This window comes from Spinacia oleracea, chromosome 3 (genome assembly GCF_020520425.1).
Source record: "Spinacia oleracea cultivar Varoflay chromosome 3, BTI_SOV_V1, whole genome shotgun sequence".
NCBI lineage: Eukaryota > Viridiplantae > Streptophyta > Magnoliopsida > Caryophyllales > Amaranthaceae > Spinacia > Spinacia oleracea.
In genome coordinates, this window is record NC_079489.1 from 83,583,633 (window position 1) to 83,598,741 (window position 15,109).

At 37.6% G+C, this 15,109-nt stretch overlaps 1 protein-coding gene across 1 annotated transcript; it reads left to right on the top strand.

Moving 5' to 3' along the window:
• The first annotated feature begins 10,582 nt into the window (after positions 1-10,582).
• On the top strand, positions 10,583-14,091 carry LOC130469822 (uncharacterized). The gene is made up of 2 exons (XM_056839324.1): positions 10,583-13,132; positions 13,408-14,091. Exons 1-2 carry the CDS (start codon positions 10,583-10,585, stop codon positions 14,089-14,091), a joined length of 3,234 nt encoding a protein of 1,077 aa, XP_056695302.1.
• The last annotated feature ends 1,018 nt before the right edge of the window (positions 14,092-15,109 follow it).

The window sequence follows — 15,109 nt, forward strand, 5'->3', positions numbered from 1 at the left end:
CCGTTTCCGGTAACATCTACGACTTGGATAATATTTATATTTCCGATACGATCCATATTTCCGTTTCCGGCTATATCATCGTTTCCGGAGTATTCATTTATTTGCCTTAGACTATCTCAGCTCCCACTGAAACCAAGATCCGTCGATTCCGAATATTCATAGATGGAGTATTTAATTCACTTAAATACTTGATCCGTTCACGTACTATTTGTGTGACCCTACGGGTTCTGTCAAGAGTAACCTGTGGATTAATATTATTAGTTCCACTTGAACTGAAGCGGCCTCTAGCTAAGCATACAGTTCACTTGATCTCACTGAATTATTAACTTGTATAATTAATTAATACTGAACCGCATTTATTAGACTTAGCATTGAATGCATACTTGGACCAAGGGCATTATTTCCTTCAGTCTCCCACTTGTCCTTAGGGACAAGTGTGCATTTCCTAATTCCTTTGTCGCTCGATGCTTGCTATTGAACATAAGGTAAGAGTTGTCATCCTTATTATGTCCAGAGGTGTTTCTCGGCTTCAGAGTTCAACTGATCAAATAAACAGATAATCATAGCCTATGATTCATCTGAGCACGGCCATGCATTTTACAGTTTCTAGCTCTCCGAGTGGCCTTGTACAACTTTCAGCATCTCATCCCGATTTATGGGAGGACAATCCCAATCTTGCGATCTTGAGCTTAGACTTCGTTTGATAGGTGATTACCCGAGCGTTGCCTTTATAGCCTCCTTTTACGGTGCGACGGTTGACAACGTCAAAGTAAGCAGTTCTCAAACAAGTAATCTCAAATCACTCAGGTATTGAGGATTAGTGTCTAATAATTTTAACGGATTTTTCATGAAATACCCCTCAATTTTCACGAAATTCACCAAATGCCCCTCAACTTTCAGAAATTCACCAAATGCCCCTCACCTTTAATATAATACCCAAACTACCCTTACTAATGACGCGCCGTTAGTCCGCCGTTAGTCTGCCGTTAGCCTACTTTTCTAATTCACCAAATGCCCCTACAATGTAACTTATTTCACCAAATACCCCTATTTTAAAATATAATTCACCAAATGCCCAAATGTAAAAATTACCTTTCTAAAGCCCAACGGCTAGTTTTTTGGGATTGAAAAATAGTCGTAGCTTATTGTTTTAGTATAAATAACCCTGTTCTGAGTGTTTATTTAGTCACCAAATTGTTTTTTTGTAGTTTCATCTCATTTTGTGTCATGAGTTATCATTCAAAATCATCATCCACACATAATGAGTCCACATATGTTAGAGTCCCAAATAAAATCTGTTATCGTGGGAGGAAAATTGTCATTCGTAGCTCCGATACAACACTCAATCCACAAAGGGTATACTACAAGTGTGATCCAAGCAACAATGGCGAATATGCTTAATTATGATGTTTTTGATCCATACTACATATTGTTTCAGTATATCTGTCACTATATCAAGTTATTTTTGAATGGTGAATATGATAATTATGATGTTTTTGAATGGTGAATATGCTTAATCTAGTATGATAAATGATGTTTTTTTGTGTGTTGAATATGCTTAATCTGTTGCTGATGTTTTTAGTACACTTTATTTCTGACACATTTGAAACTATTAGCAGCAGAAATGCTAGATTGATTACAATTTCATGAGGAAGCAGTTTAGTTCCCAAATATGGAGTAATTAACAAGAGAAATACGCAACAAGGCAACACAAGTAAGCATCACGAGTAGCTGCTTCAATTTGTTGTAAAGACAACATAGTAGCACCCCAACTTCCTAGAGGTGCTGCAGGACCTTTAAGCACGTACAAAAACAATTCTTTACCCGGTTTAAATAGATTCGTCAAATATTGCAATCCAAATGTTTTGAACTTTTCATTGGTCTGTTTTTTATCCTGTTTAACAGTAACAACCAATTCACCCAAATCAAAAGCATTCCTGCATTGAATCCCATAATCTATGTTCAACGCTTTAAGACAGTTGTTCATTTTAACAGCAACAAAGGTAAGCTCTTGTCTTTGGAAGAACTAGGCCAGTGAACAAATAGGTTTATTAATCCGCAACAACTAGATAATCAAGCAATTGTCGAAGAAACACACCTTCACTATGGCAACTTTTTCAGCAAGTTGGTGTTTGGTGTCATCTTGACAGTAGTGTCTTTCGATGTCTAGTCCTATTATGGACATATGGTTGTCGCTAGAGCTACGGATTTTTGACAGCAACTTCCCCAAAATATGATTAAGCTCAGTTATGGTGTAAACTAATGTTGTATTCGCATCTAATAATAAAAAGACTCTCACTTGTCTTAAAAAAAATGGAGAGAGAGAACCCAACCCCAACCAAACCCCAACCCCAACCAATGGACAATTGTTAGCCGGAGAAAACCCAGAAACGCCACCAATAAATTAGCACGGAGAACCTGCTTCATCAATTTCCTCCCCCGTAACACCAGCCGACAAGGACTGTTCCATCTTTTCGGTCGACATACACATTCCCAAAAACTAGCCGTTGGGCTTTAAAAAGGTAATTTTTTACATTCGGGCATTTGGTGAATTATATTTTAAAATAGGGGTATTTGGTGAAATAAGTTACATTGTAGGGGCATTTGGTGAATTAGAAAAGTAGGCTAACAGCGGACTAACGGCGTGTCATTAGTAAGGGTAGTTTGGGTATTATATTAAACGTGAGGGGCATTTGGTGAATTTCTGAAAGTTGAGGGGCATTTGGTGAATTTCGTGAAAATTGAGGGGAATTTCATGAAAAATCCGTAATTTTAATGAAATTTACTTATGACAGATTTTCATCTCTTACAATAAAGTTTCATAGGTCTGTCCGATACTAGTCTTCCCAAAGTAAGTATCTTTGTAAATGATTGCGACATTGCCATGTCCACATAGTTCAAGAAATAGAACTACTAGTCAACTTGCATTCTAGTCGTCTAACGTTTTCTATGCGTCCATCTTTATAGAAAACTCCGACCAGGGACCATTTTCAACTTTTGACATTCAAGTTCACTTGATAGACATTTCTTAGTCACAGAACTAGTCCTGACAGTCTATCTTGAATATATCGTCAAATTGAAGGGACTCATCATTTAATAAACCACAAATTAAATGGAAAAATGAATTCTATTCATTAATGTGAATGATTAACCAATAATGTTTTACAAAGTATTAAACTCTAAAACTTTAAAACATTAAATAAGGACATCAAAGCCATTCTCCAACATGCTTGATTCCCATAACTGTAGTGTGCGAGTTGTGCTTCGCCCGCGGCAGAGGTTTAGTCAATGGATCTGAGATGTTGTCATCAGTTCCAATCTTGCTTATCTCGACTTCTTTTCTTTCAACGAACTCTCGTAGAAGGTGAAATCTACGAAGTACATGCTTGACTCTCTGGTGGTGTCTAGGCTCCTTTGCCTGTGCAATAGCTCCATTATTATCACAATACAGAGCTATTGGTCCTTCAATGGAGGGGACTACACCAAGTTCACCTATGAACTGAAGGAAATATGTCCTTCAACCAAGGTGCATTTAGTCTAATACCAAGGTTCCGGTTAATTGCGAACAATTAATTCAGTGAGATCAAGTGATCGGAACAGCTAGCTGGAGCAATGCTTCCGATCAATGAGTTCTAATGAATATTAAGCTCATAACTTACTCTTGACTGAATCTACAAGGTCACACCAATGACATGTAACAGATCACAAGATTAAATGAATCGGAAATTCATTTAATAGCTTTTCGGGAATTAGTTTGGAAAACATAAATATACGATATGACGTTGGATCGGAATCGTATATCGTATTGCGTACTAGGCGAAACGAATAATCGTATAGTTCGACATTGGATCGTCAAGTACTATACGATAAATAATTGTCGTAAGGCATTGGACGCAAATACGAGAAGGCAACGCTGCCAGCCGAACGAGCCAAGGCGCGCAAGCGCGCAAGGCCCACTAGGCGTAGCAGCGAGCCAACGCGCACAAGGCCCATGCCTCGACTGGGCGCGCGCGCATGTGAGGAGCAGCAGCAGCAGCGCACACAACGCGGCCCAAGGCCCAACGCCTGTGTGGTGCGCGCGTATGGGCTTGCGTGTGTTGTCCGGTTCTTGCCCTTGTGGCTTGGCCGGATAGTATTATAACCTAAGGGGTTATAATATTATTCTACACAAGTTTTCCTAACCTAATACACAATTCAGTCGACACACATCAAACCCTAAGGATGAGAGAGAAACCCTAATTCTCTCTCAGCCTCCATGGATGTGTTCTTCCCAAAAGCACAAACTCTTGAATGATTTTCTAAGCTACGATTATCAAGACGGATCTGATCGTGTCAGTGAACCAAGTAGAGGAACGACAAGTGGAGTTCTTTGTTCGCGTTCGTTGATAGATTACTTGGGAAAATACGCTTCGAATGTAAGTTTGCTTAATCTGTACTTTATACATGTTTCCTGGCTTTGGGGATTGTTTCCACACATGTTATTATATTTAACCGTATTCCCCTACATGAACTTCCTTAGCCATATAGTTTCCTTTGCTGCTTCATGTGCAACTATGTACTCCGCTGCAGTTGTAGAATCCGCAATGGTGCTTTGCTTAGCACTTTTCCAGCTTACTGCACCTCCGTTGAGGCAGAAGACAAACCCAGACTGTGATCTGAAATCATATTTGTCGGTTTGGAAACTGGAGTCCGTATAGCCTTTAACAATTAATTCATCATCTCCACCATAGACCAGGAAATCATCTTTGTGCCTTTTCAGGTACTTCAGAATGTTCTTGGCAGCAGACCAATGTGCCTCTCCTGGGTCTGACTGGTATCTGCTCATAGCACTGAGTGCGTACGCAACATCCGGGGGTGTACATATCATAGCATACATTATTGAACCAATCAATGATGCATATGGAATCCCACTCATTCGTCTACGCTCATCAAGTGTTTTTGGGCACTGAGTCTTGCTTAGAGTCATTCCATGAGACATGGGTAGGTAGCCTCGCTTGGAGTCTGCCATATTGAACCTTTCAAGCACCTTATTGATATAAGTGCTTTGACTGAGTCCAATCATCTTCTTAGATCTATCTCTGTAAATCTTGATGCCTAGTATGTACTGTGCTTCTCCTAGATCCTTCATCGAAAAACATTTCCCAAGCCAAATCTTGACAGAGTTCAACATAGGAATGTCATTTCTGATAAGTAATATGTCATCGACATATAATACTAGAAAAGCAATTTTGCTCCCACTGACCTTCTTGTATACACAAGATTCGTCTGCGTTCTTGATGAAACCAAAGTCACTGACTGCTTCATCAAAACGTATATTCCAGCTCCTTGATGCTTGCTTCAATCCGTAGATTGATTTTTTAAGCTTGCATACCTTTTTAGCATTCTTTGGATCCTCAAAACCGTCAGGCTGTGTCATAAACACAGTTTCTGTTAAAACGCCGTTTAAGAAAGAGGTTTTGACATCCATCTGCCATATTTCGTAATCGTAATATGCAGCGATTGCTAACATTATCCAAATAGACTTTAGCATTGCAACTAGTGGAAAGGTTTCATCGTAATCCACACCGTGGACTTGCCTATAACCTTTTGCAATCAATCTAGCTTTGAAAACTTCAAGTTTCCCATCCTTGTCCTTTTTCAGTTTGAAAACTCATTTGCTTCCTATGGCTTGGTAGCCATCTGGCAAATCGACCAAATCCCAAACTTGGTTTTTAGACATGGAGTCTAATTCAGATTACATGGCTTCTTGCCATTGCTTGGAGCCAGGGCTCGTCATAGCTTGTTTGTAAGTCGCAGGTTTATCACTTTCAAGTAATAGAACTTCATAGCTCTCGTTCGTCAAAATACCTAAGTACCTTTCCGGTTGAGATCTATATCTCTGCGATCTACGCGGGGTTACATTTCTAGATGGTCCTTGGTTCTCACCAGATACTTCTAAAGATCTCTGAGTTTCATCCTGAATGTCATCTTGAGCATTCTCTAGAGTTTGTTGTTCGACTCGAATTTCTTCGAGGTCTACTTTTCTCCCACTTGTCATTTTGGAAATGTGATCTCTTTCCAAAGAGATACCATCTCGAGCAACAAACACCTTGTTCTCAGATGTATTATAGAAGTAATACCCCTTTGTTTCCTTTGGATAGCCCACAAGGATACATTTGTTAGATTTTGGATGAAGTTTGTCTGACATTAATCGTTTGACGTATACTTCACATCCCCAAATCTTAAGAAAAGACACTTTTGGAGGCTTTCCAAACCATAACTCATATGGAGTCTTTTCAACAGCTTTAGACGGAGCTCTATTTATAGTGAGTGCAGCTGTATTTAGTGCATGTCCCCAAAATTCTATTGGAAGTTCGGCCTGACCCATCATTGATCTAACCATGTCTAGCAAGGTTCTATTCCTCCGTTCCGACACACCGCTCTATTGAGGTGTTCCAGGAGGAGTCAATTCTGATAGAATTCCATTCTTTCAAATGGTCATCAAATTCATAGCTCAGATATTCACCGCCTCTGTCAGACCGCAATGCCTTAATCTTCTTGCCTAATTGATTCTCTACTTCACTCTGAAATTCCTTGAATTTGTCAAAGGATTCAGACTTATGCTTCATTAGGTAGACATAACCATATCTACTGAAGTCATCAGTGAAAGTGATAAAGTAGCTGAAACCACCTCTAGCATTTATACTCATTGGTCCACATACATCTGTATGGATTAAACCCAATAGTTCAGTTGCTCTTTCTCCAACTTTAGAGAAAGGTTGCTTTGTTATTTTTCCAAGTAAACATGATTCGCACTTACCATAATCCTCTAAGTCAAATGGTTCTAGAATTCCTTCCTTTTGAAGTATTCCTATGCGTTTCAAGTTAATATGGCCTAATCGACAATGCCATAGATAGGTGAGATCTGAATCATTCTTTTTGGCCTTTTTGGTATTTATGTTATAAACTTGTTTGTCGTGATCTAATAAATAAAGTCCATTGACTAATCTAGCAGATCCATAAAACATCTTTTTAAAATAAAACGAACAACTATTGTCTTTTATTAAAAAGGAAAATCCCTTAGCATCTAAGCAAGAAACAGAAATGATGTTTTTAGTAAGACTTGGAACATGGAAACAGTCTTCTAGTTCCAAAACTAGCTTAGAGGGCAACGACAAATAATAAGTTCCTACAGCTAATGCAGCAATCCGTGCTCCATTTCCCACTCGTAGGTCGACTTCACCCTTGCTTAACCTTATACTTCTTCTTAGTCCTTGTGAATTGGAACATAAGTGTGAGACACAACCTGTATCTAATACCCAAGAAGTTGAATTAGCAAGTATACAGTCTATAACGAAAATACCTGAAGATGGAAGGACTGTTCCGTTCTTCTGATCTTCCTTAAGCTTTGGACATTCTCTCTTGTAATGGCCTATTCCATCACAATAAAGACAGCTTGATGTGGACTTGTCCTTCTTTGTCTTCTCTCTTGACTCAGCATTGCCCTTGGACTTTCCACCTATCTTAAAAGGTCTCCCTTTAGCCTTGAGTAAATCTTTGGCTTCACAGTCGAGTATTATCTCATCCTTTCTGACGAGGTGAACAAACTCTCCAACTGTTTCTTCTCTTGGTTCACTTAGGTATAGTTGCTTGAAGCGACCAAACCCACTGTGCAGTGAATTGAGCAAGATAGAGACTACCATCCTTCGCTTATTGGTGTTCCTAGCAGACTTAGGCGACCAAAATATGAAAGCATAAGCTCCACATGGAACCTTAGTGGGACGCCTACCCTCTGTTTAGTGCGAAGGAGCTGAACATGTATTTTTTGGACCTCCATCCTAAAACACCTGTTAGGAGAACCAACCTTTAGACTAGACATTGATTCAATCAACTCATGGACGTTTAGGTCCCTGTCCTCTGTGTTTCCACGACAGATATCCATCAGATTCTTGATGAGCGTAAAAGGTTCGTAAGCTACAAACCTTCTAGCCCATTCATCAGGGATATTGTTCAGCATGAGACTCATAACCTTTTTGAGATCCGCATCCCAGGCGGAAAATCTTTCAGGGGTTATGTCTCTGGCATAGTAGCTTGGCATGGGATGTAACAGTACATACTCAAGTCCATTGAGTTTGACCACTTCAACTAGCTTAGCTTCCCATTCAAGAAAATTTGTTAGGTTTAGCTTGACCATAAGCTCAGAACTCATGATGGTGTTTTGATTGTTGTTTTCCATAGTTAAAACTACAATTGAAAAAGAATAAACAAATAAATAACCATTCACAGTTTCTCTTAATAAACTTTAAATTCTAGCATACATGCATAATTTATTATTTATTAAGCATTTTATTCAAGTTATGTGTTCCGGCAGGTGTGAATAAAATGATTCCAAGATCCTTAAATCATTGAAGAATTAAGCACATTATGTATTTAGACTCAATTCTAAAATATTTTAGGTAAGCAAAGCCTTTGCTAATAGTCTAGAAACTATCACTACTAGAATTCGCAGTTTTAACGACAACCTATTAACGACGAAATGAATTTTTTGTCGTTAATAATCTATTTTCACTATGTTACTACGACAAGCCCAATTGTTCGACGTAATTGGTTAAAACTAAGAATAACAAATTTAATGAGTTTGTCGTTAATATGAACAAGTAAATAATAAAAAAAAAGGGAAAAAACAAGTCGTCGTTAATATACTCCAGCACAGCGCGATTTATTTTGGTGAAGCGGTAAATAAATTTTTCACTTAATTCTCAGAATCAATAACGCGCAATTTTCTGAAAATCTTTGAAACCCTACATCCTTTCCTCAATATCTTCAATCATCTCCTTCCTAAACCCTAACCCCAAACTCACGATTCATATTAAATTGGAAAAAAAAATTAATTTGAAGAACAAAAAGCCAGACAGAGGAGGAACGATATCAAGGATTGAAGCTGCTATAGTTGGAGTTTGCTACAAAATCTACGAAATTGAAGGTTTAATCCTCCGAATCGGTATGTTTCGAAATTAGTTTTGGGCGATTTTTATGGTTTGTTGATGTTCATATGTTGATTTCTTTTTTATGGTTTGTTGATGTTCATATGTTCAAATATCTACTTGATTTAGATTTTGTTACCAAATAGGAGGCCTATGTGCTGTTAATTTCAGACCTCATGCTTTGAATTTCATAGTAATATCTGCAGTATTCAGTTGGCAATGGAAGTTCCCCTCAATTCTCCCCTGTTTTGGTAAACTGTATTATGACTTCTGGTTTGCCTTCAAGCGCATATGGGTATATATTCTTGATATGTTATATTGTAAATATTGCTTTCTTGCTTGTTGGAGATTATAGTAATTGATAATACATTCAGACTAATTTTACAAGAAGTTCAATCCCAGCAAGGTCAATTTGCGGTATGCTCTGTAATATGTATATAACAAAATTAAATTATGCATTTTTCCAAAGGTTTCAATATATACAATGTCCTGGAAACTCCATCATGTATGGACTTTCATATACGAGTCAGAATCTGCTTCTTGACAGAATGGTTACTCTTTGAGTCATGTGTGGCATTGGTTTCTTTCTCCCAAGGCTTGTGTTATGTTAGGAAATTTTTATTTGTTGTTCTTTTTTGAGTCTATTTCTAGGATAAGCTTCCTGGTATGCGTACTCTTTTCTATTTTTGGGCAATTTGTTAAGATTCAGAGTGGTTGGTAATTTATTTTTTTATTTTTTTATATTTCTATTCTTGACTTGTGGTTAGTTTTGATTGCTAAATATTTGCTGATGTCTGACAAGTATGACTGGACCTGATACTATAGAATAAACATCCTAGATATAATCTATGTATAAGCTTAAAATCGAGTTTAACCTGACTCATAATCCAGTTTAACCTTCTGCCCTATGTGATCCTATATTTAAAATTGCAAGAAAACAGAACAAAAATATTAAAATGAATAATAAATAAATTCCAGGATTAAACTGATCCTTGACTGAATTAACAAGTTCTGCCTATATTCTGATCTTAATAAATAAATTCCAGGATTAAACTGATCCTTGATCTTAATTAACAAGTTCTTCCTATATTCTGAATTAACAAGTTCTGCCTATATTCTGAATTAACAAGTTCTGCATATATTCTGACATTTCTGATCTTAATGTCTAAAACCTGATATGAAGCTAGCCATAGTGATAAGAAACCTCTGCAACAACCCGATACATCTAAAAATCTAATACACCCTTCAGTTAGGTTTGATTCCCATCCAAAGTTTGAAAAAATATAGTATTGTCGTATTCCCATCCTAAGAATTAGGCTTGTATGCGTATAATATTTTTCATAAAGTTTTATATACTTTTAAGTGTATTAGGCCTGCCTTGGTTGACTTATATGACCAAGAAATCTAGTCGAGTCAGCATTCATTGACTCAATATACTATGTGTGCGAAATTTTATGCTAGCCCGCATTTGCTGAAAATTGTCGTATTAGGTGTTGGATTATTGTACCTCTTACATTTATCATGATCGTGGACCGGTTTTTTTTAAAATAACATGTTCTTGTCTTTGTTGATTCTCTAGGTAATTTTTTGCTGCCATTTTATTATTATACTTGGTGAAAATGACTCTCTGTAAGGATTGGATTTCCATTAAAGATTACATTGGTGATCCAACATATGTCGAGGGAGTTAATAATTTTTTAGACTATGCTTTTCAAAAGTTGAAAACTGAGACAATTCGTTGTCCTTGTACCAAATGTATGAATGGAGAATCCGGTGATCGTGAGAAAGTAAGGGAACATCTACTTGTTTTTGGAATAATCAAAAGATACACCTTCTGGTATCATCATGGGGAGGGGTTGGATGAGTCAGAAATCGTGTCTGACGAGGATCATGATGAGGGAGAAGACCATGATGAAATTTTTGATATTCTAAGGGATTTATATCCTGCGTTCAATGATGTTAGTCCCTCTGTTGATGTCAATGATGTCGAGGAGCCAAATGCCGACGCTAAAACTTTTTATAACCTATTGAAGGATTCACAAGATCCGGTCTATGAAGGTGCTAAGAGTTCTACAATGTCTGCAATCTTGGAGCTTCTTCATATTAAGACTCTTGGTCATTGGACCAATGAGTCTTTTAGCATGCTTCTTAAATTTTTGAAGAATCGGCTTTTAGCTACAGGGTCAACTTTACCAGATTCTTACAAAGAGTCAAAAAAGATCATGAGAAACCTCGGACTTTCCTATGAAAAGATCGATGCATGTGTTAATGATTGCATGTTATATTGGAAGGAGAATGAGAAGCTAGATGCATGCAATATTTGCGGTGCATCGAGATGGAAAACTAACAAACACAGTGGGGAAGACAAGTGTAAGTCAAATGGTAAAAAAATACCTCACAAGATATTACGCTACTTCCCACTAAAACCGAGGCTTCAAAGATTATTCATGTGTTCAAAGACTGCTTCTTTGATGAGGTGGCATGATGGTAAAAAGAAGAAAGACGGTACGATGCGACATCCCGTTGATGGAGCCGCGTGGCAGTCATTTGACAAGGAGTTTCCCGAGTTTGCATCAGATCCTAGAAATGTTAGGTTGGGGCTTGCCAGTGATGGTTTTCAACCCTTTGCAAACTCGAAAACACCTTATAGTATTTGGCCTGTAGTACTTATGCCATATAACTTACCTCCAGATCTTTGTATGAAGCAGTCTAATATACTTTTTTCGATGCTTATTCCTGGTCCTAAAGGACCCGGTGATGCAATTGACATATATTTGCAACCATTGATCGAGGAATTAAAAGATCTATGGGACACTGGTGTCGAGACCTTCGATGCAGCAACTCAACATCATTTTAATTTACGTGCAGCACTGATGTGGACCATTAATGATTTTCCAGCATATGCCATGTTGTCAGGATGGAGTACTAAGGGTTATTTGGCATGCCCTCGTTGCCTTAAGGATACACGATCAATGAGACTATCTCATGGGGGCAAAGAATGCTACATGGAGCATAGATGTTATTTGCCAAAGAACCATAGATGGCGGAAGGATAAGGATTCATTTGACGGAAAAGTTGAGCATGGTCTACCTCCTGAACCTTGTTCAATTGATGAAATTCTTCGTCAGCTCGAGGATCTCGAGAACATTGTTTTGTCCAAGGATCCACATGTGAAGACAAAAATAAATCATGAGCTTAGGGGTGATAATTGGAATAAGAAAAGTATTTTCTTTGAGCTTCCATACTGGAGGAAACATTTGTTACGGCACAATTTAGATGTAATGCATATTGAGAAAAATATATGTGATAGTGTTCTTGGGACAATTATGAACATCAAAGGGAAGACTAAAGACACTATAAAATCACGTCATGACTTGGAAGCTATGGGGATAAGGCCCACATTGCACCCAGTCAAAGAAGGGGACAAATATAAGATGCCTCCAGCACCGTTTACTCTTTCTCCTGCCGAGAAGCAAAGATTTTGTAATTTTTTGAAAGAGTTAAAAGTACCTGACGGTTTTTCATCGAATATATCTTACTGTGTCAACACTAAGGAAGGAAAAATTTCAGGTTTAAAGAGCCATGATTGCCATGTAATACTCGAACATCTTCTTCCTTTGGCAATACGTGGTCTACTCACTCCACTTGTACGCGAAGCACTGATTGAGCTATCAAGGTACTTTACCTTATTATGTGCTAAAGTACTTAAAGTGAGTGAATTAAAGCAACTAGAGACCCAAATTCCTATCACTCTCTGCAAATTAGAGAAGGTTTTTCCTCCCTCGTTCTTTGATGTAATGATGTATTTTCCAATTCATTTAGCCAATGAAGCTATGATCGGAGGTCCTGTTCAGTTCAGATGGATGTATCCTAATGAACAATATATGTATAAGCTTAAATCTTATGTACGAAATAGGGCTCATCCAGAAGCTTCAATTGCGGAGGGCTATTTAGCAGATGAGTGTATGACCCTTTGCTCAAGGTATATGCATAATATAGAAACAAGATTTAATCGCCAGGAACGAAATTATGAAAATGCAAACGACAGTGATGAAGCCTTGGATATTTTCAGCCATTCTGGTAGAGGTTTAGGAGCTCCAACTGTTATAAGTGTTCCCAGGCGTGAAATGGATCAAGCTCACGATTACATTTTGAAGAACTGCGACGAGGTTCAACCTTTCCTACAGTAAGAGTCTAAGAGTAAATATCTTTTCTTCATATTCACAAAAATTTTCTTTATATATTTATATACTTTTTTGCTTACAGAGAGTATTCTGAAACGCATCCAATAGATGATTCTGGGATCACCGAAGAGGAATGGAGCGAGAATTTCAGAAAATAGTTTAAGGATGAAGTAAGGAATATATTTTAATACTTCGTATTTGATTTCCATACAAGTGAATTTTTTTATTAATTAATTTTTTTCATTATTTAATTTTGGTAGGTTGCGCTCTTATATGAGAATAATAAGAGCAAGGAAATGGAAAATCTCCTCTCACTTTCACGTGGACCAACTGAATATGTAACATCTTTTAGTGGTTATGTTGTAAATGGATACAGATTTCGTACACAAAACCATGATAAGAATTTGAGAACACAAAATAGTGGCGTGGTTGTCTTAGGAAATACGGGTGATGGAGATGAGAACATGGATTATTATGGAGTTGTAACAGAAATTGTAGAGATACAATATCTTGGAGGAAACCGGATTGTGCTATTTCGGTGTAACTGGTGGGATGTATTTGATAAGGTAAGAGGAATCAAAGAAGATGAATATGGAACCATTAGTATTAATTGCAATATGCAATTAAAAACTGATGAACCATTTATCTTAGCTAGTCAGGCAAGACAAGCTTTTTATGCCACCGATAACATTAACAAAGGTTGGGTTATTGCATCCAAGACTCAACCGCGCAACTTGTTAGATGATGACAGTGATGTTGATGAGCAAAGTGAAGCATACCAACAGAGTGAATTTGATAGACCAACATATGTTGCATCTTCCTCTACAAGTGCAAGCAGTGAAATCTGTAGAAGTCGGGCTGGCATAGATCCCATTATTGTGGAAGATATTTCAATCAAAAGTGGAGAACAACAAGCTCCTGTGAAGAGGAGAAGAGAGGAATGATTCATTACCTGTTGTAGTTGGTATTATTGTGGTGGTTTAGTGGGGGGAGTTTAGGTTTATAAAAGATTTATTGGTCAATTTTCTGTTTGCTTTTGCTTTCCAAAATCTTGACCACCTGACTATTCGTTCCGTAATTGTATTTGTTGTGGTTTCATTGGATTTTTTGTTTGACGTTTTGGTTTTACGAGCTGTTTTTCCAACTAAAAAGTGGTATGGTTGAATAAGAATGCTCACTGTAGTTGCGACTTGCTGGAATTAGGTTTTTATGAGTTTGATTGATAATTTATTTGTGAGAAATTGGTTTGATTTTTGAGTTGAATTCTATTGGACTGTTTTAGTCAATGCTGAGTTCGTTCTTGCGATTTGCATTTGTACAGATTTCTCTTATACGCTTTGACACGATTTATGTACAAAGATATATAAGCCTTAGATTCAGTCTTGGTCTTGGTTTCTAGCATATGGCATGACTGATTGCTACAGGCCTGCTGTCATTGTTCAGGCCAGTATGCTGTTGTGTAGGGCAGTTGTTGTGCCACAGTTCTGCTGTTTGCTCTGCTGCAGTGCTGTTGTACTCTGCTGCATTGCTACTTTCCTTTGCATTTATGTGTAAGAATGACCAGATGAAAATGATGCTATAAAAGCCATGCTAGTCATCGGTGCGAAAAACTTCTTTTGCATACAAATGACCAAGTACTCGGATTATTCTGACCACCATATGACATTTATGACCAGACTCAACGCCCACCTCAAACACACTATAGATTGATGCACTGCTTCTGGTGCTACTAATTTTCTGCATTTCTTCCTGTTCTTTTGAAAATGAATCATAATTAGGAAAATATGCCTGAAACAATTTGGTGTTAAACTAAAAGAATTTTGTGTATGGGGTTTGTATAAATTATTATACATGTTTACATGGAGTTTTAACCAGTTCTGTTGTTCTGTTGTGTCTGCATTCAGTTTTGTTTGTGTTTTCTTATTCCTGGTTTTCTCCCTGGATCTGCTGTTTAGGTGCAGT

What these genes read in the sequence shown, in the direction of transcription:
- LOC130469822 (XM_056839324.1), top strand. Translation starts at nt 10,583, where the DNA reads ATGACTCTCTGTAAGGATTGGATTTCCATTAAAGATTACATTGGTGAT. An exon ending in TTTTGAAGAACTGCGACGAG is followed by an intron (nt 13,133 to 13,407) that starts GTTCAACCTTTC and finishes TAATTTTGGTAG; the next exon opens with GTTGCGCTCTTATATGAGAA.